Source organism: Chelonia mydas, chromosome 22, assembly GCF_015237465.2.
Source record: "Chelonia mydas isolate rCheMyd1 chromosome 22, rCheMyd1.pri.v2, whole genome shotgun sequence".
In the NCBI taxonomy this organism is placed as follows: Eukaryota; Metazoa; Chordata; order Testudines; family Cheloniidae; genus Chelonia; species Chelonia mydas.
In genome coordinates, this window is record NC_051262.2 from 15,691,695 (window position 1) to 15,712,683 (window position 20,989).

At 50.0% G+C, this 20,989-nt stretch overlaps 2 protein-coding genes across 7 annotated transcripts in view; both read right to left on the reverse strand.

Moving 5' to 3' along the window:
• The window catches only part of USP28 (ubiquitin specific peptidase 28), a 125,080-nt gene extending 107,768 nt beyond the window's left edge, over positions 1-17,312 (reverse strand). For both annotated transcript variants that reach the window (XM_043534256.1, XM_037882467.2), the window contains exons 1-2: positions 17,211-17,312; positions 1,081-1,313 (exon numbers count right to left, since the gene is read on the reverse strand). In XM_043534256.1, the coding sequence (XP_043390191.1) occupies positions 1,081-1,164 (84 nt within the window). In that variant the 5' untranslated portion in view covers positions 1,165-1,313; positions 17,211-17,312. The remainder of the gene's footprint in view (positions 1-1,080; positions 1,314-17,210) is intronic.
• Positions 13,658-20,989, reverse strand: part of ZBTB16 (zinc finger and BTB domain containing 16) — a 210,809-nt gene continuing 203,477 nt past the window's right edge. For all 5 annotated transcript variants that reach the window (XM_043534259.1, XM_043534260.1, XM_037882476.2 and 2 more), the window contains one exon: positions 13,658-20,259. In XM_043534259.1, coding sequence (XP_043390194.1) covers positions 20,030-20,259 — 230 coding nt within the window. In that variant the 3' untranslated portion in view covers positions 13,658-20,029. The remainder of the gene's footprint in view (positions 20,260-20,989) is intronic.

Sequence of the window (20,989 nt, forward strand, 5' to 3'; positions counted from 1 at the left end):
CTCACTAACTCCATCAGCACAGAATAAAGCACCTGGGCCTGTTTCTGACTCTCTTTTGCCTGCCATTTCATCAGAACCAGCTGCTCACCAGGCTTTGCAAGTTTCTTTCCCTCGCCTGCCTGTATTGCATGCTTGGCCAACAAAACCCCCTTCAGATTCCAGCTCTGCTGTATGGTAGCTGGAAAGCACTAATAGAGCGATGACAGGCTCAGCTTAACACATCGGTGGGCTGACAGGATCACTCTCCACCTCCACCAGGGCCAAGGTGCAATGCTTCCCTGGTCGAGGAGGTAATTCCACTGTACACAGCAGCAAGGGAGGGAGCCCCCCAGAACCATGGCTATGCCCAGAAAGGCTGGAGATGAAAGGAAATGCCTCCTCTTGTTTCCAGAAGCACACTCTAGTATGTCCTAGTGTTCTCGGGTGAGAAGAATGTGATAAGAATGGTAATTTCCTGCCATATCCTTGGGAAACCTTATTGAAAGCCATGCAAGTATCTTTGCGGTCCATTGTATTAAATGAATGGTTTACGTATTATTGTGGGCTGGGATCCTATGTAACCTCTCGAGGGGGCAGATGTGACAGATACAAGACCTGGCGGCTCAAAAGGACTATACCGAACAACGGGCCAGACAAGAACAGAACAAACAGCGTGAAGCAGTTTTCCTGGGGCATCTCTAGGGCGAGGTGAATGCAAATTCCCCACCTTGGGTTATGCCAAAACCCCAGCCTTTCAAAGCTACATCCTGAGGAGTGGGCCATTGTCTGCTGATCACCCGGTACATGAGTAGCCCCGTATGCCTCTAACATTCCTCACCTGGGGCGCAAAGCAGAAATCAGAAAGGCAAAGAGAGTCCTTAAGCAGTTGGGCTCCCACTGCTGCCCACCAGGGGCCTGATGCTGTCAGTGCTTCAGGGTCATCGCCGCCGAACACTGCTTGTGGAGAAAGTGCAGTGCTCCTGGAGACACACAGCTCACAACTCTGACCCATTGCCCGCCCCCAGGGTGACCCCTTCATTGACTAAGACATGGCCGTGTGCAATATCCTCCCGCCCCCAGTCCGTTCCCTTTCTTCCTCACCTCAGCCTGCCACCTTATCCCCGATCCAGTCTCCAGGTCCTCATGGGTCTCTCCCACAGGTTCTTGTAGCTCACTCCCACGCATCGTGGTCCTTGGGCGGCAGCTGTTCCAGGGGAGCCATGAAAAGCTGCCCTGAGCTGGTCTCAGCTGGGTGTCATCTCCATTTGTGGGATGGCTGCTGGCCTGGCTCCATAGCTGAGGTCACTGAGCACATGGCCTCCTAAAGTCTTCACCTGCAAGAAAACTCAGCCATGAGTGACAGCTGGGGACCGGGGCAGAGTGGGTTCTTGGCAGCACGACCTGTGTTAATGTGCTGATGGTCGGTAAGTGGCTGGCTATTGATGAGGTGTCCAGCTAAAGAGTTAGTAAGACACTAAATCAGCCCATTGATCCTGGTGAGATCGATGGTGCTACAGACCTGATCACTGCAACGGGCAATTAACATCCTCTGGAATGAGCTGCCTTCATGTAACATCAAACGCTTCAACGGACAAATCCAATCGGCCCACTGAACCGGGCCCTCCCACTGCAGGTCCACGTGGATACCCGGAGTGGGCATGCAGACCCTGCTCTAGCACTTTGATGTACAAGAAGTCCTCAGTCTCCCCCCACAGCTGGGTCTCCCATCTCACTGGGTTGAGTTGGGGCTCCGGGGGCAGCATTTGCCACCCTGGGAGAGGAATTCTTATAGATGAACTAGAACAATAGAAATTTTAATCCCCTTCCCCAGCACCCATTAATTCTTGTTTACTTGGGCACTCACCTCTCCCACTAGCCTTCCCCAAATCATGTAAAATGGGAACAGGGATCAGAGGTTCCACACTTCTGGCTCCAACCTCCTCCCCCTGTGCGGTGGCGAATTGCCACCGGAGTAAGTCCTTTGAGGACTGGGCAGGAGTTACCTGGGACTCACCTCACTGGAACAACCCCAGGGACTGCCTGTCCACAAAGCCCACGGCGGTGGGGGACCCAGAAAGAACCATCCCTTTAGCCAGTCCCAAAATGCTCAGGCCAGATCTTGGGGGGCAGGAATGTTTGGGAGGAGGAGGGAGAAGCATGTTTCACCTGCTGCCTTGAAATGCTAAGGCCAGCTCTGTGCCAAGCCCGTTGACTGCTCTAGGAGAGTAACCCCAAATAATCTTTAATGTTATTATGCAGGCGGCACGTACCCCACTTTGGGGCATCTGGGGCAAGGGTTGGAGGGAGTCCGAACTACCACACCCCTTATAGGTGCATGTCCATGCAACCAGACAACACAGCAGCAGCAAGGAAAGCTGATGACCCCGCTGAAGTCAGATGGTGGATGAACAGACGTCTCCTGGGCAGGCTTTAGCCCTGATCCCCACTGCCTCCTGAGGCATCTTACAGGTCTCCGAGGAGCTGCCCCTATCATGTGGGCTTGGGCTGGGAGGACGCCACTCACCCACCTTTTAGTAGACACTGGGGTAAAAAAAAAATAGAAAATTGTGGGAATCACGTCAGTTCTGCTTGGCCTCAGGGCCCCTGGAAGGTGCTAATCCCACTGCAGAGGGCTGACAAATCAGATCCAAGCCATGCATCTCTCACCTGCCCCAAGGCCTCTGATACAAGTCCTGCACACACCTACGCAGGAGGAAGCTGCTGTCCATGCTCAGCTCAAGCTCTCAACGAACGAAGGCTCAGCCAGAATCCATCCCCGCCCCTCATGCATCACACGGGGGGGGGGGGGGGGGTGGCAGGGGGCAGCAGTGAGTCCGTAGCCACATGCTGCCATCACTCCTGCATGGGACAAGAGGGCCAAACAAACAGAGGGCAGGAATCCACCCTTCTTTAGGCTGGAGCCAAGGAGCAATGATATCACGAGCAGGATTACAGCTGTAAAATGTAATCCAGCCTGGTAATCGCTTACTTAGGGAAGGATCCACTTAGCTGTATGGTGTGGCCAGATTCACAACCCAAGAGTCTCCGTGCTGGCCTGTGCTCAGAGCGCCTCATCTCCAGACCCAGCAGGCTGGGGTCCATCCTCCCAACTGGCACCAGCTGCCCCCTCGCTGGTAGCCTTAGCAGAAAGGGCAATGGCTGAGTGAGCCGCAGAGACCGAACTCCCCTTCGAAGCTAGCACAAGTAAGTTAAGCTAGCAGGACGTTGCTACACGTGATCTGAGCTTGGTGGCTGGCACGAGTCTCCACTGGGGCAGCAATGGCCACACTGCTATCCTGAGTCTGCGACTACCCGGCCGGGTGCCTTGTCCCCAGCTGCAGTGTAGACAAACCCACTGAGGCCTGGGAACAAAGACAGGCAGCGCCTCTAGCTTGGGCTGGACCCTGCTGCCCAACCGCCCGATTCTCACGCTGGTCTCTGAGCTGAGCAGCCTGCCTCACCTGCATGTGGAAACCTGTGCTGAACCCCAGCCTGTGCTCCCCACCCCCGGGGGATTCCCCGCTCACCCCAACCACCGGGCTGGGAACCGGCAGGGGGCAGAGGAGGGGGGCAGGCAGAACGAGTGACGGCACTCGGCAGGGCAAAAGCTGCTGCAGGAGGCAGGAATCTGTTCTGCTGCAAGAGGAGGGGGAAGGAGTTGGGATGGGGCCCGAGAGAGGTTCTGTGGGCTCCTGGGGCCCACAGCCCATGCTAGGAGTCCCAGGCTTTCAAGATGGGTCAAGAGTGGTGCTGGTACCAAGGTGTTTGGAGCTGATCCCAACCATGGCAATCCCTGAGCACAGCCTGGCTCGGTGCCTAGGGGAAGCGATATTAGGCTGGGCCTAGCTGCTTAAGCAGCGAGCATCCTGTGCGTTTGTTCCCGAGTAGCACTCATTCAAGCCTGTGTTCTGGGCTGGTCCAATAAATGCTGGCACAGGGACACTCGCCAACGAGCCCCGTGTGGCCAAGGGAGCACACTCCTCACCCCAGAATCCCCAGCAGCGCTAGGGATGTCAAGTCAGACTGGCCCAAGTGTGACCCCAGCCTCTGGTCCCATGACCACTAGAGTCCCCATCAGTGGGGTGGGAGTTGGTGCCTCCAGTGCAAGGAGCTACGTACACACTACAGCTATGAGTCAAGGCCCTGGCCCTCTCCAAGCAAGATCTCAGGGACTTCCTCAAAGGAAAAGGTCAACAAGATCCGACATGAGCTCCCTGTCCTCTCCTTCCCAATGTCAAGCTCAATCTACTTGACTTCTAACCTGCCCCTTGGTTCTCTGCTCCCCTCCCAGCTACTGACTATCCTCCCCCACAACCTCACCCCCTCCTGTTCCTCCACTTTGGGCTCTTGTTCTGTACAGGTCTGTCCCCCACATGCTATGAGCATGTTCCGATCTTCCCCATCCGGCTCTCCAGCTTCCGTCCCTTCCCCCATAACTCCTCTAACCCCCCAGCTACAACCATTGCCTCCCGTTCCTCTCCACTAGGAACCGCTCTCCCGGGAACCATACTGTTCTACTAAGCATGGGCTGGTAGATAGTCTGCTATCGACCGGCACATGACGTTAAACAAGTCACCCCTCCACTCTGTTTCTCCATCTGTATGGGGCGACCACTACTGACCTTTCTTCATTAGGTTACTCATTCGTATGACAAGCACCACAGTAGTGACAGTGCAGAGATTAGATCTAACTCTCCTTCAATGTAAGAGCCACTAGACTATGGTGTCTCCCTCAATACAAGGGTTAAGTATTATTGAAATACTGCCCAACTGTTACGGTATTAACACATATCTGCTCCAAGGGCAGGCCCCACATGGAAAGTCGGGCCCCAAGGTTGCACAAGGGGTACTGCTCTCTTTCTTCAAGGTTAAGCTTTTCCCTTCTAGACAATTTGGAAAAGTTCAGAGCGCAGGGAAAGTTGGAGACGTTTCCTTGAGATCGCAAGCCTGGATTTTCCTCTCAAAAAATCAATAAATCTGAATCTAATCTACTAATAAAGGTTTAATGAGGACATAATGTTGATGGAACAGAACATTGTTGCAGAATAATCGCTCCCAGCTGCTCCGTGAATGTGCAGACAAAGCCTTGATCCTACGACAATGTCCCTATTATAATAACTTTCTTTCTGTTAGGCCAAATGCTTGGAAGGATTTCATCTCCACTCTCCGAGGGGGGTTGGTGCAGCAGAGAGCCAGTCGCCCGTTTATCCTAATTTAATTTAGCCACTGCCCAATTCCAGGGAACAATTTTCTAACTTTCTAAACAAACGTCTATAGGAAAACGCTTCATGGTAAAGCAGCTCCCAGAGGCTGTTGATCAAGGTTTGATCTTAGACTATCCTCACATAACCTGCCCCGGCAATATCTTAGCCCCGAGTTTGCTGACATTGTGTGTTCCAGTTGGCACACCTGTTTTTCCTTTAGCCAATCCGAGACAGCCATCAAAGAGCCTTTTAGAAAGTTAAACTGGTTTCTGGCTGGGATTTTAATGCTCCCTGATTAGGGCTCATTCACCCAGAAGTCTGACTGGCTGTTCCAGATTCCACTGGGGCTAAAGCAACATGCTATTTAGGTCACCCCTTCTATCCAGGACGGCCCCATGCTCACCACAATGCAAAGTCAGCGTCAGGTCCGGCCCTCGAGTGGGACATCATCTTGTGGGCAACTTCAGTACCCGATGGCTCTAGCACATTGATGTGGTGGCACAAGCCCCAGCCCAAACATGGGCTTGGCACGGCGAGCTTTCAACGTCTCTGCTGCAAAGCAGAGAAGCAAAGAATCCGCTGGGCTTTTAAGAGCCATATTCTTCCCCCAGCTAAACTCACCAGCAAAAGTCTAGCGTGGTTCACTGCAGCCAAGGCCCAGTGGAAAAGGGAGTGCATCCTAATTCTCCTCTCCCGCTCCGCAGCAATCCTGCCGCCCTGATGCTCACTGCCAGACTCAACCCCCCACTGCATCCTTCCTTAGCGGCAGTGAGGGGCCGATAATTAATTGCCCACAGCTGGCCCATCCCTGCTACCCAGCAAAACTCTGCACTCAAGGCAAGCAGCTGTCCTCCTTCCTCTAGTTAGGGGAGTGTTAACCCCTTGTCTACCAGCCTCTGCTGGGGTCTATGCTCCTCAGCCGCACTAGGTGTCTCATGGCTTCCATGTCAACAGTGGGATGATCTGCAGCAATGCCAACCCCACCCCACCATGCTGGTAGATGGGACTGGAAGGGGGAGGCATCTGTTGTCCAATTATCATTTACTGGGGGGGCTTCATCATGCCTTTTCCGCATCCTATTGATGGATCCATTTTTATCCAGAGACTGATGGGCCCAGAAAGATCCCAGGATGCTGAGCAGTTGGGCAGCCATCCAGCTACACAGGGTTTCCTGGATCCCTCTCCATTTGGTTTCTGACCCGGCTGGGGACCTGAGGCCAGGCTAGTATCCATGACTGCTGCCCACCTTCTGGCTGTGGCCCAGGGTAAGGTGCGAATGCTGGTTTCAACCATCAGCCTTCGCAGTTGATGGACACAGGGAATCAGTTGACTTGTGTGTGGGACGGGGGATGGGTAGTCGTCCATGCAGCGAGCCTGTGTATTCCCCATAGACTTCCAGTACCCATAGATCCCTGTATCACACCAGCCTGTCAGCTCCTCCTCTAGGCAATGAGGCCGTGGCCCCCTGCATGCGAAAACTGCCATTGAAACAAGTACCCGTGCCCAGAGCAGAGGCACCAACCTCCCTAGCTCTCACCCCCCATAGCTTCCTTTCTGCTACTGCAGCCCAGCCAGCATGGACTTCGGCTTGGCACGTGCTGTCTTCTCTACCCCGAAGGCGCCCGGAGCATTTCACAGCCCCGCACTCTGCGCCCCGGGTCACAGGGCTGCCCCCTCCCCACACCCAGGACTCTGCAATCTGAGGGAGCCCGGGGGAGGTGGGAAACAAACTCATTTCTCTGGATGCTGCAGTCAGAGCTTAACGGCTCAGACTCCAGGGCAGCTGGCTCTAAACTGTGCAGCAGCCGACTGGGAATGTTAAGGGAGCACTGGGTCAGTTAATGCTAATAAACACCTACCCACGGGCCTGCTCGTCTCCCGCCGGGCCTTCGCCAGCAGGCCAGAGCCTTTCCACACCATTGCTCCCCTTCCCCACACGGTGGCAGTGGAGCCCAGTGTTTCTCGGGAGCGGGACGGGAGAGCAGCAGGGAGAAGGATCTCAAAGGAGCAGCCGTGCCAGCGTGACTGACCAGAGGAGAGAAAGCACTCTGGGCCGTGGTGGTGCCTGTGGGTGCTGGAGCCGGCCAGGGGTGCTGGGCAGAGCTGGGCAATATGGTCTGGTGGCAAAACCTGGAACTAGCCTCTGCAGCTCGGGTAATCCACAGGGCGACCCTCAAAATAGCAAAACAAACGAGCTCGCGTAGCCCACAGGACGACCCTACAATAACCAGCCCCATAGAGGCCTCAGCAGTACAACCTCTCCACAAAGGGGCTCAGCATGGCAAGCGCCATGGAGCTGCTTGGAGGCCTGACCCCTTCAGCCCAGCATGTGTTCACAAGGACCTGGGTGTTTAACCCAGCCTGAGCCCCCTCCCTCAGCGCCCCTGCCTGTGCGGAGAGCTGGGTGGTCTCCGGGAGGAATGTGGGTCACTCCAGCAGGAGTATAAATAGTCTGCATTCCTTCCAGCACAAGGCAGCCGCGCTTCTGTCCCAAGGACCTCTGCTAATAGGCAAACGAGCCCCAAGGATTTTATAGCCATTGTGTGTGGGATCCTAGTGGATTATGGTGCTGCGGGTGTGTGTATGGAATTAAGGGGACATGAGAGCAAGGGCTGCAGCCTGGATTTAATGCAGCATAAACCAGGGGCTAGAGCCCAAGGAGTGAGGCCTGCTGGAAACAAGCCTGCCCAGCCATTTGCTTGGGCTGGAATTGTGCCACCTCGCGTGGGCTTTGCTCAGGCAAAAGCCCCCCGTGGGGACGGCAAAAGCTTTCTCTGAGTAGCCACGGTGAAGTTTGAGGCCTGTGGAAAGACTCGTTGGGATGCTGGACTGCAGGGGCCAGGCTGGGGCAACCTCCAAAGCTTGGGATCAAGCCCCTAGGACGAGATTTTTCCAAAAACGACTCATGATTCCGGGCACTCGACTTGGGGACCTGGTTTTCCAACTGGGCTGAGCACCTGCCCTTTCAGGTGTCCTATTGCTCAGCACACAAAATCACTAGGCACTTGGGAAATTCTGGCCTTCCCTCCGAGGGCCTGATTGTGAAAGGTGCTGAGCACAGGCCTCCCATGCAGAGACAAAGCGGTCATGCTTCACATAGCACCTTGCATGGGCGCTATCCCCAAATGCTTTGGCATGAAGACTGAAACATGACAACAATGTTAAGAGGAATGGCCCACCGGAGAAGAAAACAGGTCCCCAGATGAGGTGATGCGACGCAGGGAGGCTGTTCTGAACGGGAGAAGCTGCAGAGAAGAAAGCCGTTGCACCAACCTATATAACTGCATGAAGGGACAAGTGCAAGGTGGCGGGGAGAAGAGTAGGAAGAATCAAGCCCCACTGAAGGGCGGGGAGAGACCAAGTCCACGGATGGAGCTTTGGGCTGTCTGGGCGTGGAGTTTGGGGCAGGACGCTCCTCGCCTCGTTTACAGCGACGCAGGGCCCTGGAACGCAACGTGCTTTGCTGGAGCACAGGATAATGACTACGTATTTCATCAATCATTTAAAATATAAATAGCACTTCACATTAAGTGACACTAATTGCCCTGGAGCTTCCCCGTAATTAACATTTAACCGTATTTTAATTTCCCATAACTCCCCGGACTGGCTCGGCAGCCCTGGCGAGGGTACGGCCCGTGGGCTCATGTGTCGCACCAGGCCATGCAAAGGCAGCGGCAGCCTAGCAGGTGCTCGGGCAGCTGCTCCCTCTGCTGGGAGAGCTTGGCGCTAATTACCTTAGTGACACTCTCTCAAGTGTTAAGCTAGGGTTTCGCACTCCAAACCAGAGAGGAGGGCAGGGGGGAGTTATTTGCACATGGGGACACTGAGTCCCATACATGGAGCCTGTAGAGAGCAGTATGGAGGGGCTATAGGAGCATCACCTCTCCCCACAAACCCACATGAGCAGGGGGCTTTATAACCAAGTGCCCCAAGGGGCCTTCCCACACTGCTCTTGCTTCCCAGGGCCTCGTGCTGGAGGGGAGGGAGGCAGAGGGAGGAAAAAGCAGAGAGAAAATATATTAATTACAGCCCTTGCCTCACCCCATGATGGGATTGTATCGAGCCGCTAAATAAGAGCATGAGTGCAGCATGCCGTAGAGTTTGCAACTAGATAAAAGGAGAGCAGGCTTTGCTGTTAATGTAGTCAGTAAATAAATAAAGGAGGGTTTAAGCTTAGTGTACAGCAATCAGTTTAGAACTACAGGATAATTAACACAGCAGGGGGCCAGAGTACTCTATAGTCAGGTTTAAATGAACGAGTTCACTTTCATTGAAGCAAACTTGCTCAGCTCCCTGGTGAGCCCAGAACACATTTAGAAGAGCCAGCAAAGGCGGCTGAGATCCGAGGCGCGTGCAGGCCTCCAGGCACGCGCACACAGACTTCTACACACGAAGAACCAAGAGAGAACAGACACACAAGCGCCCGGGCTGGGCAGGCACACGCACACATGACAAAAACCACAGACCCTTCCCTCCTTCCCCACAATGCCTTCCCCAGGTTACCTTCCTGTAACAGTCTCCCCAAGACTTTATTCCCTTTACCTCCAACTCCTTTCTTAACTCCATCTCCCTCAGGGCCTACCTGGGGGCGGCCCTGTTCCTCCTTGTGCTGGCCATTTCCTCGCTGCTGTGTTCACTCATTCAGTGCCAGGAATCGGTTTTATTCTGATACCAGATTAACCAGATCCCGATAAGCCTGTTGGATGGGAACTAGGCGGGCGCTGTTTCCTCCCCCCTTTGCGCAGAGGGGGCCAAACTGGGGGATTGAGACTTTCTAAAAATTGACCTGGCCCAGTTGTGAGATTCCCTATGGAATTCCCCTCTTTAGCCTCCTTTTGTGTTGGCTTAACTCTTGTCTGCCTGGTTGAGGCCAGACTGTTCCCTGCTCCCGGAGAGGTCATGCTGATGGGAAGAGCATGGTAAAGTGGTCTGAGTCATTGAAGAGGCTAAGGGGTCTGTTCCTAGCTCTGCTAGGCAGCCTTGGGCAAGGCAACTAGATGGTGATGTTCCAAAGTCTGATTGCAGGAGGTTCCCAGGTCTGGGGCTTTGCCTCAGCTCGCTGAAATCCAGAGCTTCTGAGCATCGGCCAGGCCAATCAAAGCTGATGGCAGCTCTGGGTGCTTGGCCAAGCTGAAAGCTCAACCCTAAGGTGGATTGGGTTGGGCATCCCCAAAACCAAAACACCTGAAATATTGGCTGCTTCTTGCCTCAGTTTCCCCATTATGTGAAATGACAGATGGCAGCAAACAGTTTTATAAAGCACTTTAGTTTGCTGGCTGATACACTGTCTCGAGGTGCAGAGCCCCAGTGTGTAATTTAAAAGGGGAAAAAAGTGTCCAGCAGAGTATTTGGGGCCTGATGCTCTTTCACACCAAAGCCCCTTTATAGCACACTGGCAGCGTAAAGGGGTCTTTTGTGGGGAAGTACTGTAATTTCCCACAGTTTAAGGCCCCTTTACTTTGCTGGGGTGCTGCAAAAGGATTTCAGAGTAAAGCAGCATCAGGCCCTTTCAGTTTATTTGTATCTTGCACTGTTTAGTGTTTTTCTTAACATCTCAACTCTTGGAGTCCGTGATTACGTAAGAAACAACTTCCATTGAAAACCATACATTTCTAGCCTCCCTGGTTCAGAGAAGAGTATGAACACGTGACCACAGGAGACCCCAAAGGGTCCAACCCCAGTAGGCAAATCGCCCACAGCTATTATTCCTTGGGTTAAAAAGGGCACGATTTTTAACCGTCTCATGATTTCTGGGGCCCCAACTCATGATTTTTGAAGACCTGGGGTTGCGGACACTGCGAGATAACTGGAGTACATTGTGCGTGTGCCAGAACATCCATGCCACCCTCAGGTGTTTCCTCTCCTCCTGTCCAATAGAAAAAAAGTTTCTATTACAGCCCTTGGGATGTGCAGCTTTTGTTTGGCTCCTCGTCCACTCCTCATGCTGGACAGCAGCACCTTGCTCCTCCCCAGAGCTGTGGCATGAGAAGTTTTTTGTTTTGTTTTGTTTTTTTAAATCTGCTGCCAACTTTCAGTCAACAGGCCAGCTTTGGGGGACTCCTGCACACTCTACAGCAAGCAAAAGTACCCTGAAAAGGGAGTCTCGCTCACTCTTTTCTGCTGGGTCGAATGCGGCATGAGCTGCTATTGCAAAGCGGAGGTCACTCGACTTCGTGTGCCCAGGCAAAGTGGGCAGGAATCTCCCCTTGTGCACCCCGTGAAGCGTCACTCAGGCATTCGGGGAGTGGATTCCTGAGGCTGGTCAAGCGCTCTTTGCACGTTCCAGGGCATTCCCTTCCCCAGCCCCGAGCTGTGCACAGCCGCTGGCTGCTCAGCCGCTGAGGCTGTATAAATATGGTTTGAGGGATTTAATGAAGGGCACAAAGCTTTTCCATGCTCGCGCTGTCAGGGCCCCTTTTTATCCATTAGATCATATCTGGGTCAAAGAGCACATACGGATGGGAAGCCCTCACTGTCACACAAAGCCTATTCAGCAGGGTCGCTATTCACTCACCTCTTCTCACCCATATCCATGGGGCACATGACCCACCCGGAGCACCTAAGCCTCTGCTTTGATGTCATTTAGCAGAAAACTGCTATTAAATGTTGTTTTAAAGATGGAAATCTTGCTGCCCTCCCATCTGTCAAGAGAAAGCTTAGAAGAGGCCTGCTCAGGCCGGGTGCGTGCATTGGAGACACGCACTCAGCATGTTGTGAGGGGCAGCAGAGAAAGCTGAGCAAGGGCTGGGGGGCTGTGAAAGAAAAAACAAACAGTCTCCGCCCCCTCGCCCCCCCCCCATAAGCAGGCACTTGCCCTTTCAGAGAGACGAACAAGTTTGCTTTGCCCAACTTCCAGCATTAGCGAGACCATGAAGGAGCCACAATATCAGAGGCGACAAGGTGTCAGCAGTGACAGCTCCCAGGGACGAAGCGGCTCAAACAAGCAGCAGCAATTCCAGCACGTGGACCCAGGACGCAGGCTGTGTTGGGAGGGGAGAAGCCTTGTTTGTTATGAAACCACGGGCTTCCCCCGCACAACCCTGGCCTCTTGGGCCTACAAAGCTGAGCTCCCAGGGGCCAGATGAAGAAGGTACATATATTTTTAAATGGTTCTTCACCTTCATTTGCAAGGAGAAGGGGCGGTGAGTATTTCATGATGTGCGAAAGTTTAGCAGGTTCTTTTTCTCCTCCTCCCCAAAACATTTCCTGCAATGCAGCCGGACTTCTGCCTAGGAGACAGGTTAGCACCCTGCTGCCCTTGAGCCCTGTGGAAGGCTGATATGGAGCAAAAGGAGAGGGAAGTGGAGTCAGATTGTGAGCTCGTTGGGGCAGGAGCCATCAGTTATCTGTTCAGGTAGAGCCTGGCCCAATGGAAGCTGGAGCTGGTTGAAGCTTCTAGCTGCACGTGATACATAAGTGATGAGCAAGAACATTAGAACAGAAGGCCTCTATCGTTTCAGTGCATTGCCAAGGGCCAGTGCACTGTGCAAGAAGCATGGCAGTGCTCCAATTTTAATTGCCATTATAGAGGGAAGGCATTTGATCAGAGAATAACCTGCCAACTCTGTTTTACTTTAAGAGTAAAGCATAGTGATTTCAATCACAATTTGATTCTCGTTATCTGACCCGGATGGATGGCCGGCCAAGGTATCCCAGTCCCCTATAGTTTGAACAGCGGCACCCTCTGTGGTGAGCAATCTTATCTCCAGTTGGCGGGCCTGCTTCCATAGCAATGGGCACAGGACTTCCAACAGTGGCCAGCGATTTATGGTACCCATCTTGAAACACATCGGCGAGTGCTCAGAACATTGGGAAAAATCAGCCCCTTTTTAAGGTGTCTCATATTGGGCAGCCAACAAAAATATGGAGGCTCCCAAAATCATTAGCAGCTCTGGAAAATCTTGGCCTTACGCTGTGTGAGAGACTCAGTTTCTCCGCCCATGAAATGGGAGGAAGAAATATTAAGTGGCCATGCGCATGGCAGTGCAGAGAGCACATTGGTGAGGAGAAGTGAGATCTGAGACCTAAGTATTATTTCTCTAATTGAGCTGTCTTGAAATGATTCGTGGTGATTATTATATCGGAAACACTTGTGTCAGGGAAGAGCGGTTGAGGTCAGTCTCATATTATTTCACCACTATTTCAAGGCAGTGCATGACCCCCAAATCACCAGAGACAAGAAGGGGAACTGGAAACCATCCTCGTTTATTTTAGAAGCCACAGAGCCCGTTAAAATGGGAACCAGAAGTAGTTTGAGGCTGACATCTGCTGGTATAAAGAAAAAGCAAAACGCTCTCCAGTGCTCTCTGAAAGGTGAAGGCCATTTGTATGGAAATAGCATTAGCCTTCCAATCCCATCCCTTATTTCAGTCCTGTTCAACAGGGATCAGGTAAGGTTTTAGCTCATTTGATGGATTTCTCCTCTTCCTGGCCAGAGAAACATCTGAGCAAAGAATAGAAGGAGGAGGCGGCAGGCAGAGACGACTGAATTAACTTTATTATTTTTTTTTCTAACTGCAGATTCAAGGTATACAACTGAACATTGCTATTTTTCTTATGAGACTTATAAATAAAAATACAAAAAATGTTCACTACAAAAAAATCTACTGTTAGTAGGATGTAAAAAATATTCTCTTTGCTATAGAAGGCACGAACTTCACTTAGTGACACATGGAGAGAAAAAAAACCTGCAGCAGTAAATTCTTTTTTTTTTTCCTTTTTTTCTTTTCCTCTGTCAGAAACACTGAAGTTTTACAAAGAAACGCAGCTGAATCTACACAGAATGAAGGCAGATGCGGAGAGCTGCAACTAGGAGACATCACAATTTGGGATTTTTTTTTTCCTTTTTTAATTTTTAGCTAACTGCATCTGTGGCTAGAGAATGGACTCACAAGCAGTGCTGCAAAAGAAATGAACGGAACGAGAAAACAAACAGAAGATTTATACAAAAAATAGTAACCGATAATCTGAAAAAAAAAACAACAACCAAAAAACAAAAAATTGGGCACCTTCTAAAATTAGGCTAACAGGAGGTGCTGAGGTAGACAGAACTAGAACATCAATTAATTAAAAACACTAGTTTTAATACAGAGCGATCAGACTGGCACTTGTGCTGTCACAACATACAAGACAAGCAATGAAAACAAGCCTTTGTTTGCTTGGTCCAGAAGGGCAGTTGGTCCTCAGTGCTATAATATACATATATATAATTATATATATATGGATAGATGTCATGGAGCTTTACCATGGCTTGTTAGCCTTAAAAGATCATGCATACATAACACTATGTGAAACAAATACTATGATGCACACCAAAAGGTTGGTACTCCGCACGGAAGGATGTCGTGGGACCAGAGACTTCTCATCAGCCACATTCATTGGAATGATATTTCAAAGCTGTATGTCGGAGGTGAATTTGCTGCCTTTTTTGTCAACCCTCTTTTCTGTCCTATAGGTTAAAGCAGTCTTGGAGTGACACTCACAGAAGCAGATGTCCCAATGAGGGGGGTTGGAGGGGAGGGACAAGGGGAGAACAATGAGATGTAAGCGGAGTGAAAAATAATAAAAGTGTTCTCATCTTGTCTGATGAGTTTTCACTCAACAAAAGTTCGTGTCTTTAAATTTAAAACATCCTAGTGACCTGATTTTGAACTTTTTGGGTTTGGTAGGAAACAAACTTCAGTTTACAGAGTGCCAGGTGGTGCAGCCAAAATGTGCCAACACTTAGGATGGTGGGGGAAGAGAGGGTCTTCCAATAGAAAATAAATTGAGCTGGAAAATTAGTTGTTTGCTCCATTGTACCATGACATCCCCCCGCCAGCAGTACCAATTAACTGCAAAAAGGTACCATATACTTGTGAGAAATCGCAGCCATTTTTTTTCTTTTAAATGTGAAAAAACTGTTTTCAGGCACAAAGATTAAACAAGCCATTCTCCAGAGTTACATCCTGGATTGTACTAAATCAGCATCTGTTCTGCTTCCCATTCCCAACACAAAGCAGCAAAGATACGATCAATCCTATGTGTGTGTGCGCACATGAGTGTATGCTTGAATAGATATATATGTATTTTACATATAATGCATAAAAAGGATCTTAATGCTGTGAATTGAGAGACAACACTAATTTTATTCCCAAAATACCACCAGAGTCAGCCAGGTATACGTTCAAAACGGATGATGCAAACAGAGTAATGTCTGTGCATATAGGCAGCTTTAGAAGTTTTGATAGAACTGTATAAGGAAGTTACCATTCTAATTCACAAAGAGTACTATATACCATGATAAGCAGTGCTCAAAATGTTCACTGACTATCTAAAATGGAAATTACTGACCTGGCCAACAGAGCAAAGAAGTGATGCTGCTCTGAAGATAAAACTGCACACAATATTTCCCCGTTCCCCCCCACCCGCCCCATAAGACTGTGCTCTCTAATGGAAGGGGGGAGAAAACAGATAGATTCCTCCTACATTCCAGACCTGTTCATGTTTGCCTGAGCTCCACGTGAAGTCTGTCACCCTGTCTACTTCTGTACGTGTTTGTGCTCTGCCCCGATTCATCCGAACTGCCTCCACAGATCCTCTAACATTCAACAGCAAATAATATCTTTTAGATTGGGGCGTTGAGGAAGAATTTGCTTCTCTGTAGTTAACAGTAAATACAAATGATGGTTGCCCAGGAGTAGTGTAACTCCAGACAATAAAAAGAAATTATTGTTAAGTCACCAATACCTACAATACTGCCTGTTCCCCACTCCACCTCGAGCCTATGTTAGCAGATATAGGAAATCTGCATTTGACATGCACGTTTGCATACATTTCCTGCATGTGATTTTGAAGTTGCAATATTTTGATTTAGTACCATCCAAGGCTGCAACACTGGATTACAACAATACTGCATGATTTAATACACAACCGCACGCACAAAAAGCATACACACACACACGCATACGCACGCACCCACAATTCCTGTTCACATTACAAAAGGAAGGGCAAGGTCCTCTGGAAACTGACACAGGGACTAACAAACATTACAAAAATATTACACTTTGTAAATATCAGTTCAACCCTTTCAGCTCGGTGAATGGGGGACAGGGTGGATGTGAAGAATGGGTTCATTTGGTGGAATACCTTAAACATTTTTGACATCAGTTTTAGTTTTGAGACAGAGATTATCTCATGGCCATTGCTGGCTAACGCAAAATTGATGCGTTAGTGCAGATTTATTTATCCAAGTTCTGCCCTAAGTGATTTTATACTCACATTTTTCACATTATAAACAAGACTCTACTGTTCTATTCACATATTCAAGTTTAACTCTTTCCTTTTCAAAGCACTAAATCTTCACTAAACGGTAAGTTACCCTGCTCCACTGTCACATGAAGTTATTTTCCCCAGTTTTAAGGCCTTCAAATTTTTCCCGACAGTTGAGACAAGGTTGGGGGTAGGGTGGGCACAGCAGTATAACACCCCTCATTTTTTTCCCTTTACTTCCATCTACAAAACACTTCCCTAACTTTTTTTTTGTTTAATATAAATGCAGCTAAGTTACAAAATAATATACAATTGCAAGTAAAGCATGAGATGAAAATTGAAATGACATCACAAAGCGAACACAAATATTGCAAAATGTGCTTTCATAACTGCAAAATAAAAACAAAACCAAACATAAGAGGTAGCTTTCAGAATCAACGACCCCAGCTCTGCCAAGGCAGGCCGTTAAAAAATACCAATTTTGGTAATGATAATGCACAAAAACCACCGTAAAATTACTTTTGCGGCTCTTGTGGCACTTTTGCACTCTCACCGAGCATGCGATTCTTACAGCGCATGTCCCCGATCTGCGGCATGGCCTTTCAAACAACCTATCCCTTTAAAAACCAAAAACCTCCAACCCAACAATAAAAGCTCATGAGGTCACAAAAAACCGAGGTAATTTCAAGTAAAATGTGCTAAACAGAAATATTCAAAATTAAAACAAAAACAACCAACCCCCCCCCAAAGCCAAACACAAAGAAAAGCCGTCTTTTACCATTCACTCCTTCATAGCTTCTTGGACGGAGTGCTGAGCAAAAAAATTAACTGGTATGTTCCTGTTTTGAAACATGGAAAACAAAACCAAAAACAAAAACGCATTTCCCCTTACAGAGCAAAGCTCTTGCAGCCAGACGGGATGGTTTCTAAAGGGCTCTTTAAAAAAGAAGAGCACTGTTGAATTGCAAGGCGTGGCATAAGTGGAGACACAAAAGTGAGCTACTGAGCAGCATGATGCAAACAAAATCCATCACCTGAACTTGTGAATTACTCCCCTCTCCTCAAATTTCTGACAAATTTAGGTCAAACTGACAGGTTAGCATTTAACCATCCTGAGTCACTGTGACGCATTGCAAGCCATGGGGATATATTGCATGTGTTTGCAAGTGGCGGGAATATGAGCTCACCCATCATTCCTTCAGACCCCCGGCAATACCCAGGCACCAGGGGGCAGTTTAAGTGCATCTTGAACCGTGACTCCCTCATCTGAAGACACACTTGTCCAACCGCTGGGATTTGACAAACAGGCTGGAAGTTTTTGCCCTTTCAATCTGGTTCTAATTCCCTCCCCTCAAAACAAAAATAAAAATAAAAAAATGCATAGAAAGGTCTTTGGCCAGGAGAGAGGGTTGCAGCCTAGAGGCAATTTTTGCAGCCAAGTTCTAAGCTCTTGAACAGACTGGCTTCAGCCCAAAATATCCAAGTAGCTTTTATTATAGCGGGACAACCACCAGCACCAACCGACTTGGCCGTAAGAGTAGTGACATTGATCAGAACATCCAGGGCAACTTTCCTTGCATGAATGAGAGGATCAGCAGCTGTCAGTGTCTGACCATTCCAAGTGGTAACGTAACAAGAACTTTACTAATTGAGGAGTGTGATTGAGGGGGGCACTCTGAAGGCATCCTCCATACTAGGCTGAGAAGTCACCCTGCCTGTCCTATGCAGCAGGATAATTATTACCCTAGTCTAACTCACCAGCACGCTCCTGACACCCTGCACTAACAGGCATGCAAACAATCTGAAGCTCACTTAGTTTCCATCGTCAAATTTATTTTAATAGCCTCCTTCAAATTGAATTTTTATTCAAATTCATTTTCTCCAAAACAGTTTTTTGTTTTCAGATTTTATTAATGAACTGAAAATGTTTTCAGGAAACTATCTGCCATCTGAAACACAGCAGCCCAGGGACAGAGGGGACAAAAAAAAAAAAACGAAACAAAACTGTAGCGAAGTTCAGGTTTATTTTACTTATGCCCAAGCGGGTGTAACATGGGCCAGGGGGACAGCCTTCCCTTGGCTGGATCTGAGCAGAGACCCAGCGACGGCCGCCGATGCTCCAGATAGCAGCTCAGGGTGGCTCTGAGGACAGGGACTTGCCACCCACCCAGGAAGTAATGGATTGGGCACCCAACGGGGGACCCCGGCCAGAGTCCTGGTGCTGATGGCTGGGAGGGGAGGCCCAGCACTTCCCGAGCTGGGGGGGCTGCAGCCTTGATGCCAGGGCTTTTCACGGAGAATGGGGGCACTGGAGGCCCACGGGGCTGCCTGGTACCTCCCCCCCGCTACTACCTGGGATGCACCCTGCCCTGGCACTGGGTGCCCAGGTGTGGCATATCCTACTGCTTCCTCCCCAGGCTACAGCCCCACAAACTTGCCTGCTGCTGGCTCTGCTCTCTGAGAGCCATGCACCAAGCTGAGCCGTGCTGTGCCCATGGGCACCTACAGCTCACCATCTTCTCCACCTGGGACCGGTGCCCTGCTCTGAAGGGGTCATCTCCCTGGCCCCCTTCCTGAGGAAAATTCCAGCTGTGCCCTAACTTACGCCAAGCTGTGCCAGACTGACTAGTGATTCCGGCTGCAGGCACCAACAAGGGTGATCAGCATGTTCTGAAATTCAGGGTGTCTCAAGTCGGGCAGGCAAAAAACCAAGGCTCCCAAAAATCACTCGTGACTTGGAGAAATCTTGACTGCAATGTGACCCACCACATCACTCGCACAGCTAACGAACTTCCAGAGCGTCCAGCCCGTCATGCTGCGCATCATCTGCCCTGGTATTTCTGGGTACCCCCAAAACAGGGACATTCAATCTAATTTGGGGGGGAATCCTCTGAGGGGGATTTTAACGATAGGCATTACCCTGCCACCTACTGGTGAGGCTGCACAAGAAGCAGCTGACTAAAGCTGGGCGACTGAGGGCATGTCTACACTACAGCATGCTACAACAAGAGAAGAGGTTTTTCCCTGTTGCCGTAGTTAATCCATCTCTCCGACAGGCGGGTCGACGGAAGAATTCTGTCAGCCTCGCCACATCCACACCAGGGTCACCCTAACTACAGCGTTCAGGGTGCAAAATTTTTCACAGCCCTAAGCAGTGTAGCTGGGCTGCCCTCATTTTTAAGTGTAGACGAGGCCTGAGTCAATTAAACCAATGTGGCAAAAACGGGATGAAAAATTCAAACCAGGAAAGGAAAACCTCCCAAAATCTCAGACCCCAAAGCGTGCACTGGACTGCACCATTCCCCCCCTCCACAACATGACATTTCACCTGCTCTTTCCAAAGCCCTTGGCGTGCGTAGTCACAAAACATGAGCAGATATTTGGCTATGCCTCAATACTGATGCATTTTCTCATCGACTGCACAGAGAACCCAAAAATTAAAAAGGGAATTATTCCCCCTCCCCCACACAAACACCTCACGAGCCAGAGACAAAAACGGAGAATCCCTTTAGTAAACAACAACAGAATTAAAAGGCCATGGATGATGCATTTTTTTGCCCAGTCCTTCATGACTTAAATCTTCCCCCTCCATGTCCCTTAAACATAGCAAAGGTAGAGATAGGTCTTCTCTATCCTCCAGTCAGTGGGGATCTCCTCTGGTTTGTGGCCCTTCATGTGTTTCTGCATGGCAGACAGGCTGGGGCAGTACTCCAGGCAGATAGTGCACTGGTAGGGGGAAGCACCATTGTGGGTCCTGAGATGTTTGATCATGGCAGAGTAATCTCGGGACCTCTGGTGACACAGCTTGCATTCAAAAGGCTTTTCACCTGCAGGGACAACAGGGGGAGAGAGACAAAAGAAGGGTGAGGCGGCGACCACACTGACTTGTCTGTGGTACTTACGCAGCTGCCCATCCCTGAAGTATCTGGGCACCTCGCTGTCTTCAAGGTGTTTATCCTCACGGTGCCCCTGTGAGGTGGCGCCCCATTGTGCAGCCAGAGAGCTGAAGCACAAAGAGGTTAAATAACATGCCCCAGATCACATAGGGAGTCTGCTGTAAAGCGGAGAATCAACCTGGGTCTCCCACATTTCAGGCCAGTGCCCTAAATGCTGGGCCATCCTTCCTCATTATGGCCTTGGGATGTGGGGAGGGAAGGAAAGGGAAGGTGATTTTCAGGCATAACAGGGCATTTGAGACTGTGTTGCCTAGAGGACAGGACACTGGATTTGAGTCTCAAGAGAGCAGGGTTCTAGTCCCAGCTCTTCCGCTGGCTTGCTGCGTGACTTTCCCTTATCCATGCCTCAGTTCCCCCTTCTGTGTAGTGGGGATAATGATGCTCATCTCCTTTGTGAAGCACTTGGAGATCTATGGGTGAAACATTCTATATAACCTCTAGTTGTTCTATATTTTGTAGCGGTCTCCACTGAATGTTTTTAAACCAACCCGAGTGTGGTGGGCGTTATGACCCAGTGCACGGTGAGCCTGAGGAACCCATTGCCCCAAGGTATCATGGTTAGCAGGATTAAAAAAAGATTGGGACTTTACATGAAAAAAAT